This window comes from Scophthalmus maximus, chromosome 9 (assembly GCF_022379125.1).
Source record: "Scophthalmus maximus strain ysfricsl-2021 chromosome 9, ASM2237912v1, whole genome shotgun sequence".
NCBI lineage: Eukaryota > Metazoa > Chordata > Actinopteri > Pleuronectiformes > Scophthalmidae > Scophthalmus > Scophthalmus maximus.
The window spans coordinates 23,825,423-23,844,132 of NC_061523.1; the positions used below are offsets into that span (position 1 = coordinate 23,825,423).

At 45.6% G+C, this 18,710-nt stretch overlaps 1 protein-coding gene across 3 annotated transcripts in view; it reads right to left on the reverse strand.

Annotated features, from left to right (window-relative positions):
• LOC118319124 (protocadherin-1-like) overlaps window positions 1–18,710 on the reverse strand; it is a 157,634-nt gene that overhangs the window by 61,301 nt on the left and 77,623 nt on the right. For all 3 annotated transcript variants that reach the window (XM_047334363.1, XM_035649247.2, XM_047334364.1), the window contains one exon: window positions 13,343–13,562. In XM_047334363.1, coding sequence (XP_047190319.1) covers window positions 13,343–13,562 — 220 coding nt within the window. The remainder of the gene's footprint in view (window positions 1–13,342; window positions 13,563–18,710) is intronic.

Here is an 18,710-nt window from a genome sequence, read left to right on the forward strand (position 1 = left end):
CAGAATTTGCGCAGCTGAAAATTGCACAAAAGCAAATTGTCATTTGTTGAAGGAGGCCGATGAATAAAATGATGGCACCAATTTTCACAACAAACTAAAAAACTTCTGTAAAAGCAAATAAGCGGCTTATCATCTCAGCGGGTGATATTCAGAAAGCCGCTGTTAAAAGAAATCGCCCGTACAAAACGGACGAGAGTTAACCCTTCTCACATTAAATGGTGCTTTTTTTCTTTTCTGACCGACCGCGTATCCTATCGTATCGTACTGCATTGTACCCCGTCTTAACGTATGCCTTATCGTGCCTTATCGTATAGTACCAAACCGTATCGTACTGTACCGAACTGCATCGTACCGTAGCCATACATTCTCATTTCAACCTTCAAAAGATAGCTACCGGAAACATCTGGACAAGACATAACTGCATCTACAAACACAGACCTAATATCTAAATGGAGAATATAAAAAACGTTTTTAAACCTCATCAATAAGTTAGAATTATGATCATCAAAAAGAAAGAATTGGTGATGCTCAGAGGACTGATAACGGATCAGTCTCATCTTATCATGGCTTAAAAACTGAAAATGTTGTTTTTTTCTTTTTGCTCTGCAGGAAGGGCTTTTATATTTCAAGCGCTTTTATATTTCATGCCAATAAAGAAAACTGGGGCTGACAGGAAGGACAGTTTGACAGTTTATTCAAGCTGCAGTTTAAGAGGCGAGAAGCTCCGACTCTGAGGAGAATACAGAGCGGTTCACGGCGCTGAATATTCATGACTAACGCCGTACACGTGTCTTCAAAAGCTACTATTTGTTAAAGGTTATGTGTCAGCAAATAAACCAATGACTGAGGTGCAGACACTTGAGGAAAGTGTGAACAGTTCACCTTCGGATGACAGCGGCACATTATTTATTCAGGGCTCAGGATTCTGTCTTTTCCCGGAGACGAGGACACGGTGGGTTGTTATGTGGCTCATAAATACAGATGTCGACAAACGACAAAAATAGCTACAGACAACATCTAATGTGGTGTTTCGGTGATTTATTCGTAAACAGTTTGTGAGACGTGATGAAAATGTCTTCAGCCAATTAAGTAATTTACGGTGCCTTCAGTAAAAATATTTTTAAAAACCAACACTTTGGATTATCAAAGACCCCTTCAGAGGGTCGTGACTACACTTGACTCCTCCGTCTCTGAACTGGAAATATTAGCATCAAGTCGTTAAACCTTCCCTGTTTTTTTTGTCTTGAAAATTTGCCTCTGAACCTTCACACTTCACTTCTTGCTGCCGCACTAAAGGTTCCCAACGGTTCCTGCAATAGTTCATGGTTCCTTTCGACTTCCCCCAGGGAACCCCGACTCATCCTCAGGGACCCCTTGAACTTCATGACCCCTATTATAGTACATTAGCTGTAGTGCTCCCTGATCGAGGCCTGAATCTCAGTAAGGCTGGAAGCAAAGTGCAGAAGAGAAGAGAAGAAACGACGATGGACGATGGAAGAGAAGGACACGACAATGGCAGGACTGCGTCTACAAAATAAACTCATCAGTTTGGTGTTTAACGGGCCAGTATGTCCTCAAGTGTCCATGGCAACTCTGGCAAACCTCTAAATGAGCCTGAAAACCTAATTGAAGCTTAATTGAACATAAACACTTCTTAATAACCCCTCAGACCATTTTTGTGACATAAACACTGGACCCTCGTTAAATGCCCCAACAATCCTGAACCAAGTCCCAGAACCCCTTTGCGCGACGCCTCAAACCTTATTAGGGAACTTTGCAAACATTCCCTGAATCATGTGAAAAGTTCCTAATTACTCTTCACCGACCACAGGATCCTCAGAGTCCACAACCTGAACCCTGTTAAAGAACCCAGACCCAATCTATCTCACCACCACTGCCCCCCCCCCCCCCCCCCCCCCAAAAAAAACAACCTTTCAGCAACTACAGTACCAGCACCTTGTAGAAGTTCACCTCGAACGTTCACACCAGGACGGCGAGAACGTCCTGAGGGGACGCCCGGGATGTTTGAACAGATTCCTGGATCCTGTAATTGGCTCCTAGAAGCCCTGCGATGTTCTCAGTGACACCGGCAACATTACAAAACACGCACATGGAACCTTCGGAGGCAAAACCCTGGAACTCAGCAACCTGCTGGAAGCTCCACAAGGCAGTGGAGCAGTTCAGAGTGTGACAGAAAATAAACACCGGTTCACTGTAGAGAGTACACACACACACACACACATACAAACACACACACAGACACACACACACAAACACACACACACACACACACACACACACACACACACACACACACACACACACACACACACACACACACACACACACGCATACAGGGACACACTGCCTATATCTCACTACAATACTAGCAAAATAATACAGTCATGGACACACCGCAGTGTGTGTGCGTGTGTGTGTGTTTGTGTGCTGCAGATCTCAGCATCCTTGCTGTTGTACATCAATCGAAAGCTGGCCAAGCTCCGACTTAAAGCTACTGCCAAATACACACACAGCAACACACACACACACACACACTTCCAGCAACACACACACACACACACACACACACACACACACACACACACACACACACACACACACACACACACACACACACACACACACACACACACACACACACACACACACACACACACACACACACACACACACACACACACACACCTCTTTCTGTACCGTACAGCGACCACCACAGATAAGCTCAAATAAACAACAGACCTGGAAAAATAAATCCACCTCCCTCTCTCTCCCTCTCTCTCTCTCTCCCGGGGGATGAGAGGACATCCAAAGAAACGCCGCCTGTTAGTATAAAGCTTTTTGACATCACACACACTCACACGCGCGCGCGCACACACACACACACACTCGACGATACAAATAAGAAACAGAGAGGGAGGTATGGTTCCACGGGGAGGAGTCACCTCTTATATCGCTCCATACACTCCTTTTATCTACTGGTTAATGAGGAGCAGACACACACACACACACACACTCGAAAAGCTACAGTACATGCATTCACACGCATCCTCAGGACTGTGGTTTCATCAGACCGTCTCTCAGCGAGTGTCCCACTTCCAAAACTATGGACCGCTGCTTACATCATTATGTAACGGCGTGATTGTGTGTGTGTGTGTGTTTTTGAGCACAGAAAGGCTTTGAACACTCACACTCTTCCCTCAGCATGAAGTGGTGTAACACTACAGGCTCTAATGAGTGTGTGCATGTAGAGAAAGAGTGTGTGCGAGATTGTGTTTGTCCAACACGTGCATCAGGCATCTCTGTGATTAGTGAGTTAATGGGGTTTTTGCAGAGTAAGCAGTTGCCAAAACAGGAAATGGAGGAGCACGGCTGTATATGGATTCTGCAGACCGGTGATCCTGTAACCGCTTTAAGAACCCGTGTGTGGCACCATCAAACCTCATTAGTGATCTCTAGAAACTCCTCTAGGCATCACGGAGCTTCTTCAAGGAATCATTTTACGACTGCCTTCCCGAATGACTCCTGCTTGGTGAAGGCCCCACGCAGTGTCCTCCGAGATCCCTGGCACCCCCTTAACTTGCACCAAGAACCTCACGATGACCCCTGGATCCCCCTCAGTTATTTCTGTAACCACTTCAAAAAACACTTTGAGTCTTCATGAAGCCTTGTGATCTCTAGAAACTCCCAGAGGAGCCATTCCTTCTATTTGAGGGATCATAGAAACCTTGCCAGTAAACGGAAGAACTTCCGAAATGACCCTTGGACCACTTTCTCATCCGAGGAACCTCCTCAGGGACGTTTTAACTCCTGCTACCTTCGCAAACTTATCGCAGGACTTTGCGGGAAGAGTCTTGACACCAGGGACCTTCTCTCGACTCACAGAACCTCAGTGCTTTTTGCTGTTCCATGAAGAACAGTGGATCTTCTTCAGGAATCCCTAGATATTCCTCAAGAACCCCTGTAACTTCTTCTGGAACTACGAAGCACTCTGAGAACTGGAACCTCCAAAATTATTCTTATCATGAAACCTTCTGAATAACTTTTGACCACTATCTCCCAAACCTTCCTCCCCCCCATAAAAGGAATATCTTCTCTTATCCTAGAATTTATTGGATCCCTTTCACAAACTCTGTATTGTTCTTCATGACACCTGAACCTCTGAAACTTCAACTGAAACATTTCAAACGACCTCTAGACACCTGCAAAACCCCTGGAAACTTTTAGTCCAACAACTCAAGGTTTGTTCCATTCTCCGAAAACCATAGTAATGACTCCTGTAACCTTGTCAACACCTCCTCAAAGCCCTGGAGTATCAGCACACCCTGAACTATTGTAAATTACATCTTAAACTCTCTTGCAGAACTCTAGTGATTCCTTAAAGACCCATGCAAGTTCCCCAGCCTCCCTGGAGCCTTTAAGTAGCTTCTTGAACTCCTGGAAAGTTTTGACGTTCTCCAAAAACCTGTTTAAATTGACTTTAAAACAGTGAAACCTCCCGGAGGACAACTGGAACATTCTCAAGAAGTCCGAGAACCTCATCAGTGAGTGGCGTGTCTGTTGACTACGGTAAGCTCCCTTAAAATGGTAAATTGTGGAAACTCCTCAGAGATGTTTATTTACTCAGTGAACCCTAAAACCTCCTCTGAAAAAGAAAAACATGGCATCATAAAACCTCCTGAGAAGCTTTTGGAATCCTCAGTGGCTCCTAGATCCTGTTCACTGAACGCCGATACCTCATCAAGGACTCTGGACTCCCTCGGACCCCTCCTCGACACATCTCAGTGGACCCTGGGAACTCCTCGACGAGTCAAGAAACCCACTCAGTGAACCCTGACACCTCTCAAATGAACCCTCCCGGTTGGAACCCATGACCCAACTGATTGGTAAACTTTGACTTCACTCCTTAAACTCCCACAGATTCCCTCAGCCTGTGAGGCCTCTTCAAAACATCCCGTCTCCTCGCGAAAACATATGGAACCCCTTCTGTGACACTTGCCAATGTAATTTCATTCTCACTTGGGTATTTTTAGATAGATTATTTTTCTCTTAGTGTAATTATAGTTTCTCCACCATCTCTAATTTCAGGAGGCTCAGAGCTTCATAAATATGGAACATGAGGAGTTTATTTTTGCTGAACATGCAGAGCTGCTGGGAAATATTTTAATCTTAGGACATAAAGCCTTCACAAGTTTGACACACACACACACACACACACATACGCACACACACACACACACAAAAACACCCTCAACTAAAAATAGAATTTCCAGAGAACAGAGTTCTGTCCTGGGAGTTTCTGACAGGGTTGGAGGAGAACCGCTGGCCCCCATCATCACCCGCTAGAGAGAGGAAGAAGAGAAGGAGAACGAGGGATGATGGAGGAGGAGGAGGGGGGGGGGGGGGGGGGGGGGGGGGGTGAGGATCCCTCAGGAAGAGCGAGAGGGGTCAGAGAGCGAAGGCCTCCTTGTAAGGGACGATGAGGCGGGGGGGGGGGGGGGGGGGACAGATGGAGGCGATGCGCTTCACTGAGGAGATCACATGACTTCCTCCACCTTCCTCTCCCACGATCCCCCTTTTCCTTTCTTACTCTCATCCTGTGGATCCCCCTCTTTCTTTCTCCCGCTCTCCGGGAAACTAATCCATCTCATCGCATTATCATCAATTTCCCCACTCGGTCATTCAAGCGCAACAGTAAACTTTATACTCCGTGGATTTCTACTTTCAGAATGTACATCCTCACATTCCGTCGAATTCAGAGCTGCAACAGTTAATCGATTAGTAATCGACTACTAAATCAATCAATCGGGTAGTTTTTATGAAACCATTTTGTGATATTGTTTGGACCAAACAACTCTGGGCTGCAACTAACGATTAATTTCATTGTCGACTAATTTCTCGATTAATCGATCAGTTGTTTGGTTCATAAAATGGTGAAAAGTGTCGATCGTGTTTCATCAACCTCAACATGATGTTTTGTTTTGTCCACACACCAAAGATATTTAGTTTACTGTCACAGAGGAGCAAAGAAAGCAGGAAATATTCATATTTAAGAAGAATGAACCGATTATCAAAATAGTTGGCGATTAATTTAGTGATCGACTACTGATCGATGTGTCATAGTCTCCGTCCCTATGGCCCAAAAAATTCGTAGAAGTTTGCTGTCTGTTATTTTTTTGGTCATTGCTGTATTTGTACCATGGAACTCATCAACAGGCAGCAGATTGTTCACGACCTCTCGTCTGATTCCTCTTTAAAACCCTGTTTAAATAATTTGAGTTTGCATTTCGGCTCTGGCCCGTCCTCGCAGACAGACGGCTGATTGAGGCCGAGTCTGTGTCGATGGTTCGCGTCAGGCTCCGTCCATCTGCACAAAATTCCCCCAAATGACTGAAAATGACTCTATTGCATATGTATGGACACATAAACCGCCGACAAAGAGCTGCAAATACATATTTGATGGTTGAGGCACTTTCCAGCCGACGTGTGTCGGTGACACACGATGGACGCGGCGTCGTGACGTGTGGAGCGGCTGAACATTTTCTGTGGGGTTTAAGAGTTTTATATCTGGGAGGCTGATTAAGAGCAGAGACAGAAAACCCTCAGTAGTGTGTGAGTGGGTGTGTGTGTGTGTGTGTGTGTGTGTGTGTGTTCGTTGTGCAGCGATTACTTCAGCTCTCAGACTGATGCAATCAGCAGATAAAGAGGCTGATGGTGTGTGAGTGTGTGTGTGTGTGTGTGTGTGTGTGTGTGTGTGTGTGTGTGAGTGTGTGTGTGTGTGTGTGTGTGTGTGTGTGAGTGTGTGTGTGTGTGTGTGTGTGTGTGTGTGTGTGTGAGTGTGTGTGTGTGTGAGAGTTTGTGTGTGTGTGTGTGTGTGTGTGTGTGTGTGTGTGTGAGTGTGTGTGTGTGTGAGTGTGAGTGAGTGTGTGTGTGTGAGAGTGTGTGTTTGTGAGTGTGTGTGTGTGTGTGTGTGTGTGTGAGTGTGAGTGTGTGAGTGTGTGAGTGTGTGTGTGTGAGTGTGAGTGTGTGAGTGTGAGTGTGTGAGTGTGTGTGTGCAGTCAGATACAGTATGTTTGCATGTGGTTTCATCTGGGGAGATGAGTGTATCCACTCCCTCCCTCTCTCAACACACACTCTTCATAAATCAGCTTGTTATCCAGAAACCTTCTCTCTCTCTCTCTCTCTCTCTCTCTCTCTCTCTCTCTCTCTCTCTCTCTCTCTCTCTCTCTCTCTCTCTCTCTCTCTCTCTCTCTCTCTCTCTCTCTCTCTCTCTCTCTCTCTCTCTCTCTCTCTCTCTCTCTCTCTCTCTCTCTCTCTCTCTCTGGTGAGAGCCAGAGTGAGAGTGGACTTCAGGTTCCACTCTCTGATGAACGACATACAAGAGTTTTTAAACCAGTCTGTGTTCAGTGAAGGAGGGAGACTCATCTTTCACTCAGTTTTTTTGACCTGATTTATTCTGTTTTTTCAGTTATTTTGTTGTTGTGTGTGTTTTTTTTTTTCATTTCATTTGTAGAGGAGCGTGATGTTCTCTGGTAAATCTTAATAAACATTGTGTTTTAAAAATCAAAATCTCTCTCTCTCTCTCTCTCTATTATGCATTCAAATGCCACAAACGACACCTCCTCCTCTCATCCCTCCATTCTCTGCTCTCACTTTGGTTTTCCCTACTCCGTCAGTCCGTCTGTCCACAGACAGGAAGTGGGATGCATTAGCCGAGTGAAGACAGGCTGATGGAATTAACGTCCATTATCTGACCATTTACAGGAGGGGGGAGCAGGATGAGAGCTGGAGGAGGAGGAGGAGTGAAATGATAGAGATCTCGCCACACGAGGCTTCGTCCCTGGAGAACAGACCACATGTCTGTGTTGTGGGCGGTTTTGGAGGAAACACCAGCGCCGAGCGTGATCCAATGAACCCGTCGCATCCCCTCAGAGGTCCGACGATCTTTTTAATGTTCTCGTGACAACGATTCTCATTCGAAGACCAAATATGTGTCAGTCCGACTCTCAATGCTTTCCAACGCCTGATTCGTACCGAAGTTGCAAATCTTTAAAAAAAAAAAAAAAAGAAATAACCTAATATGATTTCTATGATATGTTTTTTAAATTCAAACAAACAGGATGAAAGAGTGCATTTGTTTGGGCCTATTTTTTTAGCGGCGTATTAATCCATAGTTCCTCCTCTCGTGAGCATATGGATCAGCGGGACAGTATGTTATAATCTTGATTTTGAACAAGATACATCCGAATTTTGATACACAGTATTTATTCCTAGAAAAGTGAAATTTTTTTATAATATACATAAATCAGACACAAGTTAAGCTTTTATTTTGACGGTGAGGAAATTTTCAAGGTTCTTTTCCAAACCGCTCCCTCTCTTCTAAATGTCACACTCATTGACTGAAAGAAAAGCGTCTGCGCTCAGAACTGTTTTGAAGTTCAGCCAAATGTCATTTTTTTTCAGTGTCTCTTTTATCATGGGGGAAACTCGAACGCGATGTCGAGAGCGATAAGCGGGAGGGGGGGAAAGAAAAAGAATAAAGAAGTGCATCAGGTCGCCCACGGTAACCGGCGTCCGTCTTCATCCTGAAGCTCCGATGTCAAAACACCGCCGGAGCCCGACGGTTGGTTGTTTTGGGAAACGGAACAACAGCTGCTCTTCGTGAGCCTCCACTTTCAGATGTGGATTATGTCCAGATTATGTAACGATATATATGTGGATTATCCACCTTTAAAAAAAAAATAAAGGAGCAAACAAAGCGGCGTGAGGGACGAAGTGAAATCACTCAAAGCCACTTCCTCTCGAGGCCTCGCACACAAACGCTTCTGTCTCCGCGTAACAGCCGACGCCCCCGACGCCTCGGCTCCACGAAACGAGACAAACAGAAGTGGCACGATGAGGAGTTTTGTACAATTGGAAGCAGCAGGTTTTTTTCCGACGTCAAAAGCGAAGTTGCACACGCAGTCGTGTTTTTGAGACACGCGTGTGTGCAACTGGTGAAACTGAAATAAAGTGTCCGAGGCCGCCGGTCAGGTGGTCCACTGCAGCTCCTCCTCCTCCTCTTCCTCCTCCTCCTCCTCTTCCTCCTCCTCTTCCTCCTCATCCTCCTCTTCCTCCTCTTCCTCATCTTCCTCCTCCTCCTCTTCCTCCTCCTCCTCCTCCTCCTCTTCCTCCTCCTCCTCCTCTTCCTCCTCCTCCTCCTCCTCCCCTTCCTCATCTTCCTCCTCCTCCTCTTCCTCCTCTTCCTCCTCCTCTTCCTCTTCCTCCTCTTCCTCATCTTCCTCCTCCTCCTCTTCCTCCTCCTCTTCCTCCTCATCCTCCTATTCCTCCTCTTCCTCATCTTCCTCCTCCTCCTCTTCCTCCTCCTCCTCCTCTTCCTCTTCCTCCTCCTCATCTTCCTCCTCCTCCCCTTCCTCATCTTCCTCCTCCTCCTCCTCCTCCTCCTCTTCCTCCTCCTCATCGTCCTCATCCTCCTCCTCTTCCTCTTAATCCTCATCTTCCTCCTCCTCCTCTTCCTCATCTTCCTCCTCCTCCTCCTCCTCCCCTTCCTCATCTTCCTCCTCCTCCTCTTCCTCCTCCTCCTCTTCCTCATCTTCCTCCTCCTCCTCCTCCTCCTCCTCCCCTTCCTCATCTTCCTCCTCCTCCTCTTCCTCCTCCTCCTCCTCTTCCTCATCCTCCTCCTCTTCCTCCTCCTCCTCCGTCTGAAGCACTCGCCTGCCTCCCGATCAACAATCATTCACACTGATCTGAGTGATCGATCAACCGTCTGCAGCAGAGGAAGGAAACAACCAGGAGGAAACAGCTAAACAGTTCTGTTAAAGAGCTGAACCGAGCCGAGTCACTACGTCCGTAAAAAAAAAAAAAATACAATTAGGGGAAGAAGAAAAAAACCACGTGCTGCTGTTTGGTTCATTATTGCTTGATTAACCATTTAATGATGAACTTAAATTAGGAGCAGCTGCAGGCGGCGACTTCTGCGTTTTTGAGTCTGGAGAGAGAAAAGGCAAAATAAAATATGTATTTTCTGTTAGAAAATGTAAAGTAGAATCAATAGAAATTCGAACGGGGTTTGGTCGGACACAGCGGGGAGAGAAACCGACTAACGCTCAGCTGGAAAGAAACAAAGATGTCGTAATTACAAAGCGGTGAAATGTTAGTGGGCCCTTTATCGAGTCAAGTGATGCCTTAATATATCAATATTTCATCCTTCTACTCAACTACATTTCAGAGGGAAGTTTTTGTTTTTTCAAACTCATCCCATATGCACAAGAGTTGGAACATGATGCATTAAAAAGAAAATATCCAGTATGAGCTCAAACTATTTATATAAGAAAGTTGGTTTTTTTCACTTTTCAAACCAAAATGCCAAAAAAGAGATTTCATGGCTTCATCTCTTCAGATGGGCTGATGTGATCCTGCCTCCCGTTTCATATTTTGAGTATATTTTCCCGGTATATTTTTCCTTTTTTTCAACGCACGACCTTTACCTGATCAATATTTTTTATTGGTTTGTTACTGCGCCCGTCCCATCGTGGCGATAAAGATTTGAAGTTTTGAACGAGACAGAGGGAGTAAAGAGCATCTGTAGTGGTGTGCTCATCCTCGGAGGACCAGCTGTAATCTGTTGACCTCTCTTCACACACACACACACACACACATACACACACACGCACGCACACACGCACACAATTCTTTGGGAAAATACCTGCAACTTGTTTGACCATCGAAGTGAAAGATTGTACAACACTACCATTCCCTCACACTGGAACACACACACACACACTGCAACTCACACACACACACACACACACACACACTGCAAAACACACACACACACACACACACACACACACACACACACACACACACACACACTGCAACACACACACACACACACACTGCAACTCTCACACACACACACACACACACGGTGGCAGTAGCCTGTAGGCGTGCGAGCAGCTGTGAATAATTGTGTTTACAGACGGCACACGTACGACCTGTGGGCCGAGTCGGAGAAACTCTGTCTTTCTGTCTCTCACAAAAGACGACAGGGATGACATTTCAATCAAACCTCTCCCTCTCTCTCTCTCTCTCTCTCTCTCTCTCTCTCTCTCTCTCTCTCTCTCTCTCTCTCTCTCTCTCTCTCTCTCTCTCTCTCTCTCTCTCTCTCTCTCTCTCTCTCTCTCTCTCAGTTCCAACTGCGAAGCGGCAACGAGGCTTTTAGCGTAAGTTAATTAATCATGCGGCTCCTGAACGGAGGTAAATGAAGTTCTTTATTTACACCAAAGGGACAATTTGCTTCAGTAGTAAAAAAAAAAAAATAGTAAGAATGCAAACAGCTGCTGCATCGTGATCTGATCTCACCCGCAGCGAATTAATAACCGGTGGGAATCAGAGAGTCAGGCTACTATGATCAATAAGAGATCCATATCCGTTCTGAAATTCTTTTTCTACTTAAAGTAAATCCAGTGTAAGTTCTCATGTTCATTCACTTTGGGGTTGTTTTTGTGGGCTGGTTTGTGTTTCTGAACTTGAAAGAATAAAGAATCTTGGACATTGAACGTGTTAATTGTTCTTGCTGCCACAGTAGCACCAGCAGGACTTAGAGTACAATAGACTGGGATTATTTCAGAACGCATCAATCACACCCATGACTTTAGAATCAGCCAGACGCTGATCAAAGAAAAGGATTAATGTGCACTTTCTCCATCGCCCTCATTCTTTCCTTTGAATAATTATTTTTTTGTCTAAAACACTGCTCCGGCTAACGGCCATGCGAGGAGTTTTCTTCACTTTTAATCCAGTCACTTTTTTTTACAGAAAATCTTAAAAATTAGTTTTTAAGATTTCTCTTAAAATCTCATACGGGGAAAACGACATGCCAACAGACTGTGAAAACTACAATGTGTGAACTCTCAACTCAAAAATAGTCATTTTTAAGTGATTCTACATTGAAACAGAAACATAAAAGTTAGCATCCCCACATCGAGACAACAATATGCTAACAAGATGTGTTAGCATGCCTCAAGGGGAAAATACATAAGTTAGCCTATTTTCACTAGTTCCACGTTGTCCACATGTGGATTTATACAAAAGGTAGAATGTAAAATATAAGCATATTACTTTTTGTAATCAACGTAGTGGCAAAAATGTCCAGTGAAGAGAGATGAGTAAGAGTCGGCGGCTTCAGCTTTAAATAAATTAAATGTGAATCACAAAATTTCCTGTGCGTTTTGGTAGAGACAGTTTGGCGTCACTCAGTTAACAGGCTAAGCAAATGGCTAACAACGCTGCCCGCTTTCTTTGTACGTCAAAGTTAGTCCACATGCTAACGTCATGATAGCAATATGACAAAGTTGGTTTTCCCAACTTCCAGTAATGTCACGTGTTAACTTACACCGGGGTGAAATCAGCGCACTGGTGTCAGGAAAACACCACGAGAACTTTCACTGCTCAGTTAGTTTTAGTGTCTTTAAATATCAAAACAGAAAAAGGTGTAAGATAAAAGCCACATTAGCAAAGCGTGCTAAGACATTCAAAACAAAAGCAGAAGGCAAATAAGTGTGTGTGTGTGTGTGTGTGTGTGTGTGTGTGTGTGTGTGTGTGTGTGTGGACAGTCCGATGAATGTGTAATGGCGATGCAGCACCATTAGCATCTCTCACAGCTCTTTCATATCATGTGCTAACAGCCTACAGCTAACCGGCTAAGGCTGCTAGCATCCCCCCGCAGCCTGTTAGCATTATAAATGGCCTCCGAGTTGCTCGGCTGTAGACGATAAACAGGAACAGACATGTAGTATATATATCAGCATGCTAACACAATGACAAGGCTGACAAAATGCTAAGTGCTGCAGTCGGAGGAAATGCATTGTGTTAGCGTAACATATTCCTCGCTAGCCTCCCTCTGTGGATCTATAAGTGGAGCCCGACGGAGGGGTTGGGCTCAATATGATTTACATAATTGGGATGTTAATTCGTTAAGCCGTGGGAGTTGATTATGTTGCATATTGATTGTGTTGTTGCCGCTGCGAGGTCGCACACCCCTCTAACAAATGTATACACAGCGCGGGGAATTGTGGGAATCTGATTAAAAATACGAGGTTAACATTCCCGCTGACATGCCGCATTCTGACACAAAGGTCAAAGTGCGCGAGTGCGTGTGTGTGTGTGTGTGTGTGTGTGTGTGTGATGAAAACAGTGTAGAAGCCTGCTGTGTTTGTGGCTTTCATTGTGCGTGTGTGTGTGTGTGTCTGCAGATGGATGGATGGATGGATGGAGGTGAACAGAGGAGAAGACGGAGGGGGGAAACTCCACCTGGTCTTACCGTTCTCCGGGTGCTCCATCTCGCCGATGCTGCCGTCGGGCGTGGTCCGCTCGTAGTGGTCCTCCGGCAGCGCCAGCGGGCCGATCCGCGGCCCCGACGACGACTTGGAGCTGGGGGTCTCCGACTCCTCCAGGCCGCTGTCGTAGTAGCTGTGCTGGGACGCGTCCTGCAGGTCCTGGGCCTGGTTGGCCGTGGAGAAGGTCACTCGGCGGTGGGGGAGCTGTGGTTGGCAGACAAGGGAGAGAGGATTAGTTTTAAGATTCACAAAAGCCCCTTGAAAGTTCAATGCGGAAACATGTGAGGTGGTTTTATTAGAAATCGCTTTCAGTTTGATGCGGCGCGGGTGAATCGGCTTGAACGATTAAAGACACCAGGTAGAAAAGAGACGGTAAAAATAACTTCAGTCGAGTCATTTAGACGCGTGAGGACTTCTCATTAGGTGTCCTCTGTTCTCACGGTGACTGATTTGAGTTTCCTCTTTGATTCCGAACCACAAAAGATCAGTCAACTTTCATCTCTCATCGGACTCCATCTCTCGTCTGATCGGAGTCTTTTTTCATGTACAAAGTCGTCGCCGTCGTTTGACGGGCGTCGACGTGTCCGCCTCTCGGACCCAACGGCTTCACAGCCACTAAACTTATAGGAGGAAAAATTATTGGCTATTTTGGGTTGATTATTTTTCAGCATCAGTTGGTCTCAGCCATGATTAATTCAGTAGCGGACAACTGATGGATAAACTCCACGTTCAAAAGGTTCCCACTGGACTTTCCCACCACGGAGTGACTTCCTGTTTTGTCTATCTCAGTCTCTCTCTCTCTCACACTCTCTCTCTCTCACACACACACACACACACACACACACACACACACACACACACACACACACACACACACACACACACACACACACACACACACACACACACACACACACACACACACACACACACACACACACACACACACACAAAGAAAGAGTCGTCAGATTCAATACTCTAGATTACAAGGAAGTGTTTCATAGAGCGCCACCACTCACCCAATAAAAATAAAATGAAAAAAGGGGATAAATCAAACACATTGAAAATAAGATAATATTGTTCGGTTTCCCTTTAGTTTAAATTTAATAAAATATACAGCGATCCTGCTTCGGATTTCAAAGAACTCATCTTATCGGGGTCAACGCCCGTTTTTCCCCGCGGGGAAATTACGTACGAACTAGAGCCCGACCGACATCCGACCATATCAGCCTTTCACAGAAAATATCGGTATTGGACGATATTTTGAGAGCCCGACCGATATTATCATCCAACTGATTGAGCCTTAAAATGTGCAGTTATGTTTTACATATTATGTAAAATAAATGTTTGTTATAAGTCCCATGTATTTGTATTCTCAATTTATAGTTATTTATGATAAAGTATATATAGTGTCGGCCCGGTGATGGACCGGCTTCATGTCATGGATGAATGGTGTAGCTACTGGATGGATGGATAACTTAACTGTCACAAACAGTAATGTAATACATTCTGCACTCTATCATAAAGAGTTTCCCAAGACTTTTCCAGTAGTGCAGAATGAAACCCCGTGTATTTCTCTCGTCTCCGTCGTTTGTTCGGCTCACAGAGTCTCGTTACGTAACGTTGGCACATTGTCGTGAAGCACATTGGTTTTAATGAAGCAGCCGGCTGAACGCGCACTTTGCTGCTCCATTTGCCGCGTGTGTTTTTTTCCGGGGGTGGAAGGTTCCTGCGTGTTCGGTGGTTTTGTAATTGAAATGCAATTATCCTCCAGGCGCCCTGTCCACGTACACGTACACACACGTACACACACACGTACGTACGTACGTACGTACACACACACACACACACACACACACACACACACACACACAGATCTAACCGACCGGCACCGGGCTGATAAAGAGCAGCATCCCTGGCTCAGCAGATACTCCGTCACCATGGCAACCGCGGCGCTGCCGGGACCCTGAACCAGTAGGAACCAGCAGATCAGCTGCGCTCATCACACAGAGGCACCCGGGGTCTCTTTAAAGCCGCTATCTCATCACCGCCTCGCCAACGAAAAAACCCGATCACAACCGCACATCACATCTCACGTCCACGTCAGATTTCCCTCTTTTTTTCGAAAGAGCCTGCAAACGCTTCGGCAATTCAAATCGTTTCAGGACAGCTTTCGTTCTCCTGCCCGAAGGTATGAATAGCCAGAAATTAATGTCGCAGGGATGGAAAGTGTGCAAGAGCTCAAACCGCAGCGGAGCTGTCCTTTAAATGGCGTGGACACACTGGAGCAGCATCAAAGGCCCGGAGACCCCCCCCGGGCGACGGGCTCCTCTCCAGGTTAAACCTCAGCAGACCCGAGTGCTCACACTTCCTTTCTTCCCTCTATTCTCCCTCGAAACCCTGAAAACTACAGGTGCTCAGAGGGGTCATCGTCTGGGTTCTTGTGTTTTGCGGTAAAAAAACTGAGGTTGTTGAGTATTGGAAGTGTTTTATTCCCACAAACAGTCCAGTGGAAAAAGCAGGAAATCTTAATTTTGGGCGTTTTATTCTGTTATATTTGTTCCCATAGGAAATCATTTCAATATAGCAGTGATTCTCAACTGGTGGGTCGCGACCCAAAAGCGATGTGAACAACAAAAATCTACAGAATAACATTAGAGAGAAACATTTTTGATGCGGCGCTTTTATTTTGAAGGACACACGTTAACCCGAATACATTAAATAAGGATTTTGCGGTGAGAAACAATTTTCAGAAACTTGGGACGCGACTTCACGCCAGAGGCAAAAGGCCTCGAGTCTGGACCGGTTGAGAAACACGGCAGTAGAGGACGCACGTGTGCGTGTGTGTGTGTGTGTGTGTGTGACAGCCATGTAAATCCTGGGAGATTGGTTCTACTTTCATATTTTAATGTGGTGACATAAAGTTAATAAACAGTCGTAAAACACATTGCAGAATGTTCTGCGTTTATGCACCGTGATGGGAAGATCTCTCTTTTTATAGCGCGTCGTCATAAAAGAAAACAGACTCAAATTGGTTCTAGAAACATGATTTTTGAAGACATCAAGGCTGAATATGAAATATACATCACTCGTCAGATTCACAGTAGAAAGTATTCATTTGAACGCCCGGTTCACCGGAGCCTGAGAAGTCGGGAAAAACACTGACGTTTGCTTTTGGAGGAAATATCGGACAGTGATGCAGAGAATCTGTCTGATTTGTCGAGTGGTGAAAGATGCAAACGCAGCAGCTTTTTAATTTTCTTTTTAAAAAGCAGACGGGGGGGAGGGTGATGTGCAGCCGGTTTGTTCCCCAACGCAAATATCACTGCACAACACGCTCACGGAGGAAAAGAGGAAGCGTGGCGGTTATTAATAACTGCTGCTTGTTTCCAGCTGTGTGTGTGAGCGTCGGGAAATAAATCACATCTATATTTACATGAAGAGAGAAACGAGGCGGATCAAATCGTCTCGATCCCCCTCATGACTGTCCGTCACCTTCGGCGGCGCGTGTGTGTGTTCATGTGTGTGTTTGTGCCGCCTCAGCAGGTCGCACCATGGGAAAGTGGAGCAGATCCGGGGAGAGGGATTTAAAGACCAACCGACATCGAGAGAAAAAAAACTCCTCGGCCGCCATCTTGTGCCCACACAGGACGTCCGAGGAACTGCCTGCGGCCGTTCACTGGTTCAGTATTGTCACGTTTCGCCCCTGGTATTCAAAAGATTGCGGACGATCGACGGGACATCTTGTGTATTGTACTCGCCGGGTCAGAGGTCAGGGGTCAGGGGTCAGGGGTCAGGGGTCAGGGCTCGTTGCCGTGGCAGACCACAGTGAACATCAAATGACGGCTATTTTTTCATGACCTTTCAAACTGAAGAATATATTGGTTTTAAAAATCAAGTAATCACTAAATCTTTGTATGGTCAACGGAGGCTCCTCTCCTCTCGCCTTTGGCTTTTCCGCCACTGTCGGAGAAGAAGAAGGTGTCGATAATGCTCCTGTTACGCTGGTCGCCAACCGCAGTTAAAGACGAAGGAGAAGAAGAAGAAATCTACTGTGCAACCAATCACGTTGTGATCTCGTAACTTGTACGGGAGCTCGGACGTCCTCCTCTTCCAGAATCGACGTCGGGAGGTTCTCAACGCTAATTAGCATTCGCGACGACGGGTCACACGAATAATTCGCTTTATTAAAGCAGATGACACGAAATTCGTGTCGCGTCTTTGCAGTGATTTTGTTTGTCATCTACTCGGTGTGAACGCACCATTCGGGTTTAAAAAATATATCACCCGATGTATCCGTCAGGCTCTGGTTATTAACGTGATAGATATGAATCAAAAGTTTAAACTCTCACATCCATAAATCGCCTGGTGAAACAGTAGAATTGATCCTTTAAATATTTTTGGTCCAACAATCTAAAAAAGTTTTACTTACAAAAGAACAGATGTTTTAAAAATGATCAAGTATTGTGTTTTTGCTTTTTAAATTTACATTCAAATTTTAAAATGACATTCTAAAACTTCACTGGCCGTGACCTTTAATCACGATGGACACGATTGTTTTCATTCCTTCTCATCAGCACATTCCGTCCTCCATCTTGGGCTGCCAATGTTCTGCTCCTCCACATATGAATAATAATTTGCCGCGAGCGCGTTCGTCGAATTCCATTGTGTCGGTTGACGAAGGTCAGTAATTAAGAACTCAGGGAAAAGCGTCTGATCGCCGCTCGCTCCTCCGTTCCTCTGGCAGCAAATCTGTTCATGCTGCACTTTGACCCGAGTTCCTGACGCACGCCTGACGAGCGTTCAGTCGTCCTCATGCACATAAATGCACTTTTATGTAAAACGAGGAGCCGTGATGAGACAATTTTTCATTGAATCCGTAATAACCGACCTTCACATCTCCGTCAATGCGTGAAAAAAACCCTGCAGAGGCCACGAATATCGCTGCCGAATCCCATCGTGGGACGAAGGAAGGATGTGAAGAGGACGACGCGGGACGGAAGCGACACACGTGTGATCTGTCATTCCGTCAGTGACGGGGATAAAAAAAAAAAAAGATTGAGTTTTAAAGAAACACAAAGAATTCGTGGTGATGAAGAAGAAGAGGGAGACGCCGGCATCGACTCCACTTCATGCATATTCAGTTTTGAGTATTATTCCGTTTTTGGGGTTGAGGTTAATGTAACAGGAGGAAGAGGAAGAGGAGGATGAGGAAGAGGAAGAGGAGGAATGATGGAATAAGAGAAGGATAAAGACGAGTGTGATGAGGAAAAATAGAAAAGAGGAGAAGTGGAAGAAGATGAGGAGGAGAAGAGGGAAGGAGGAAGAGGAGGAGGTGAGGTGAGGCAGGAC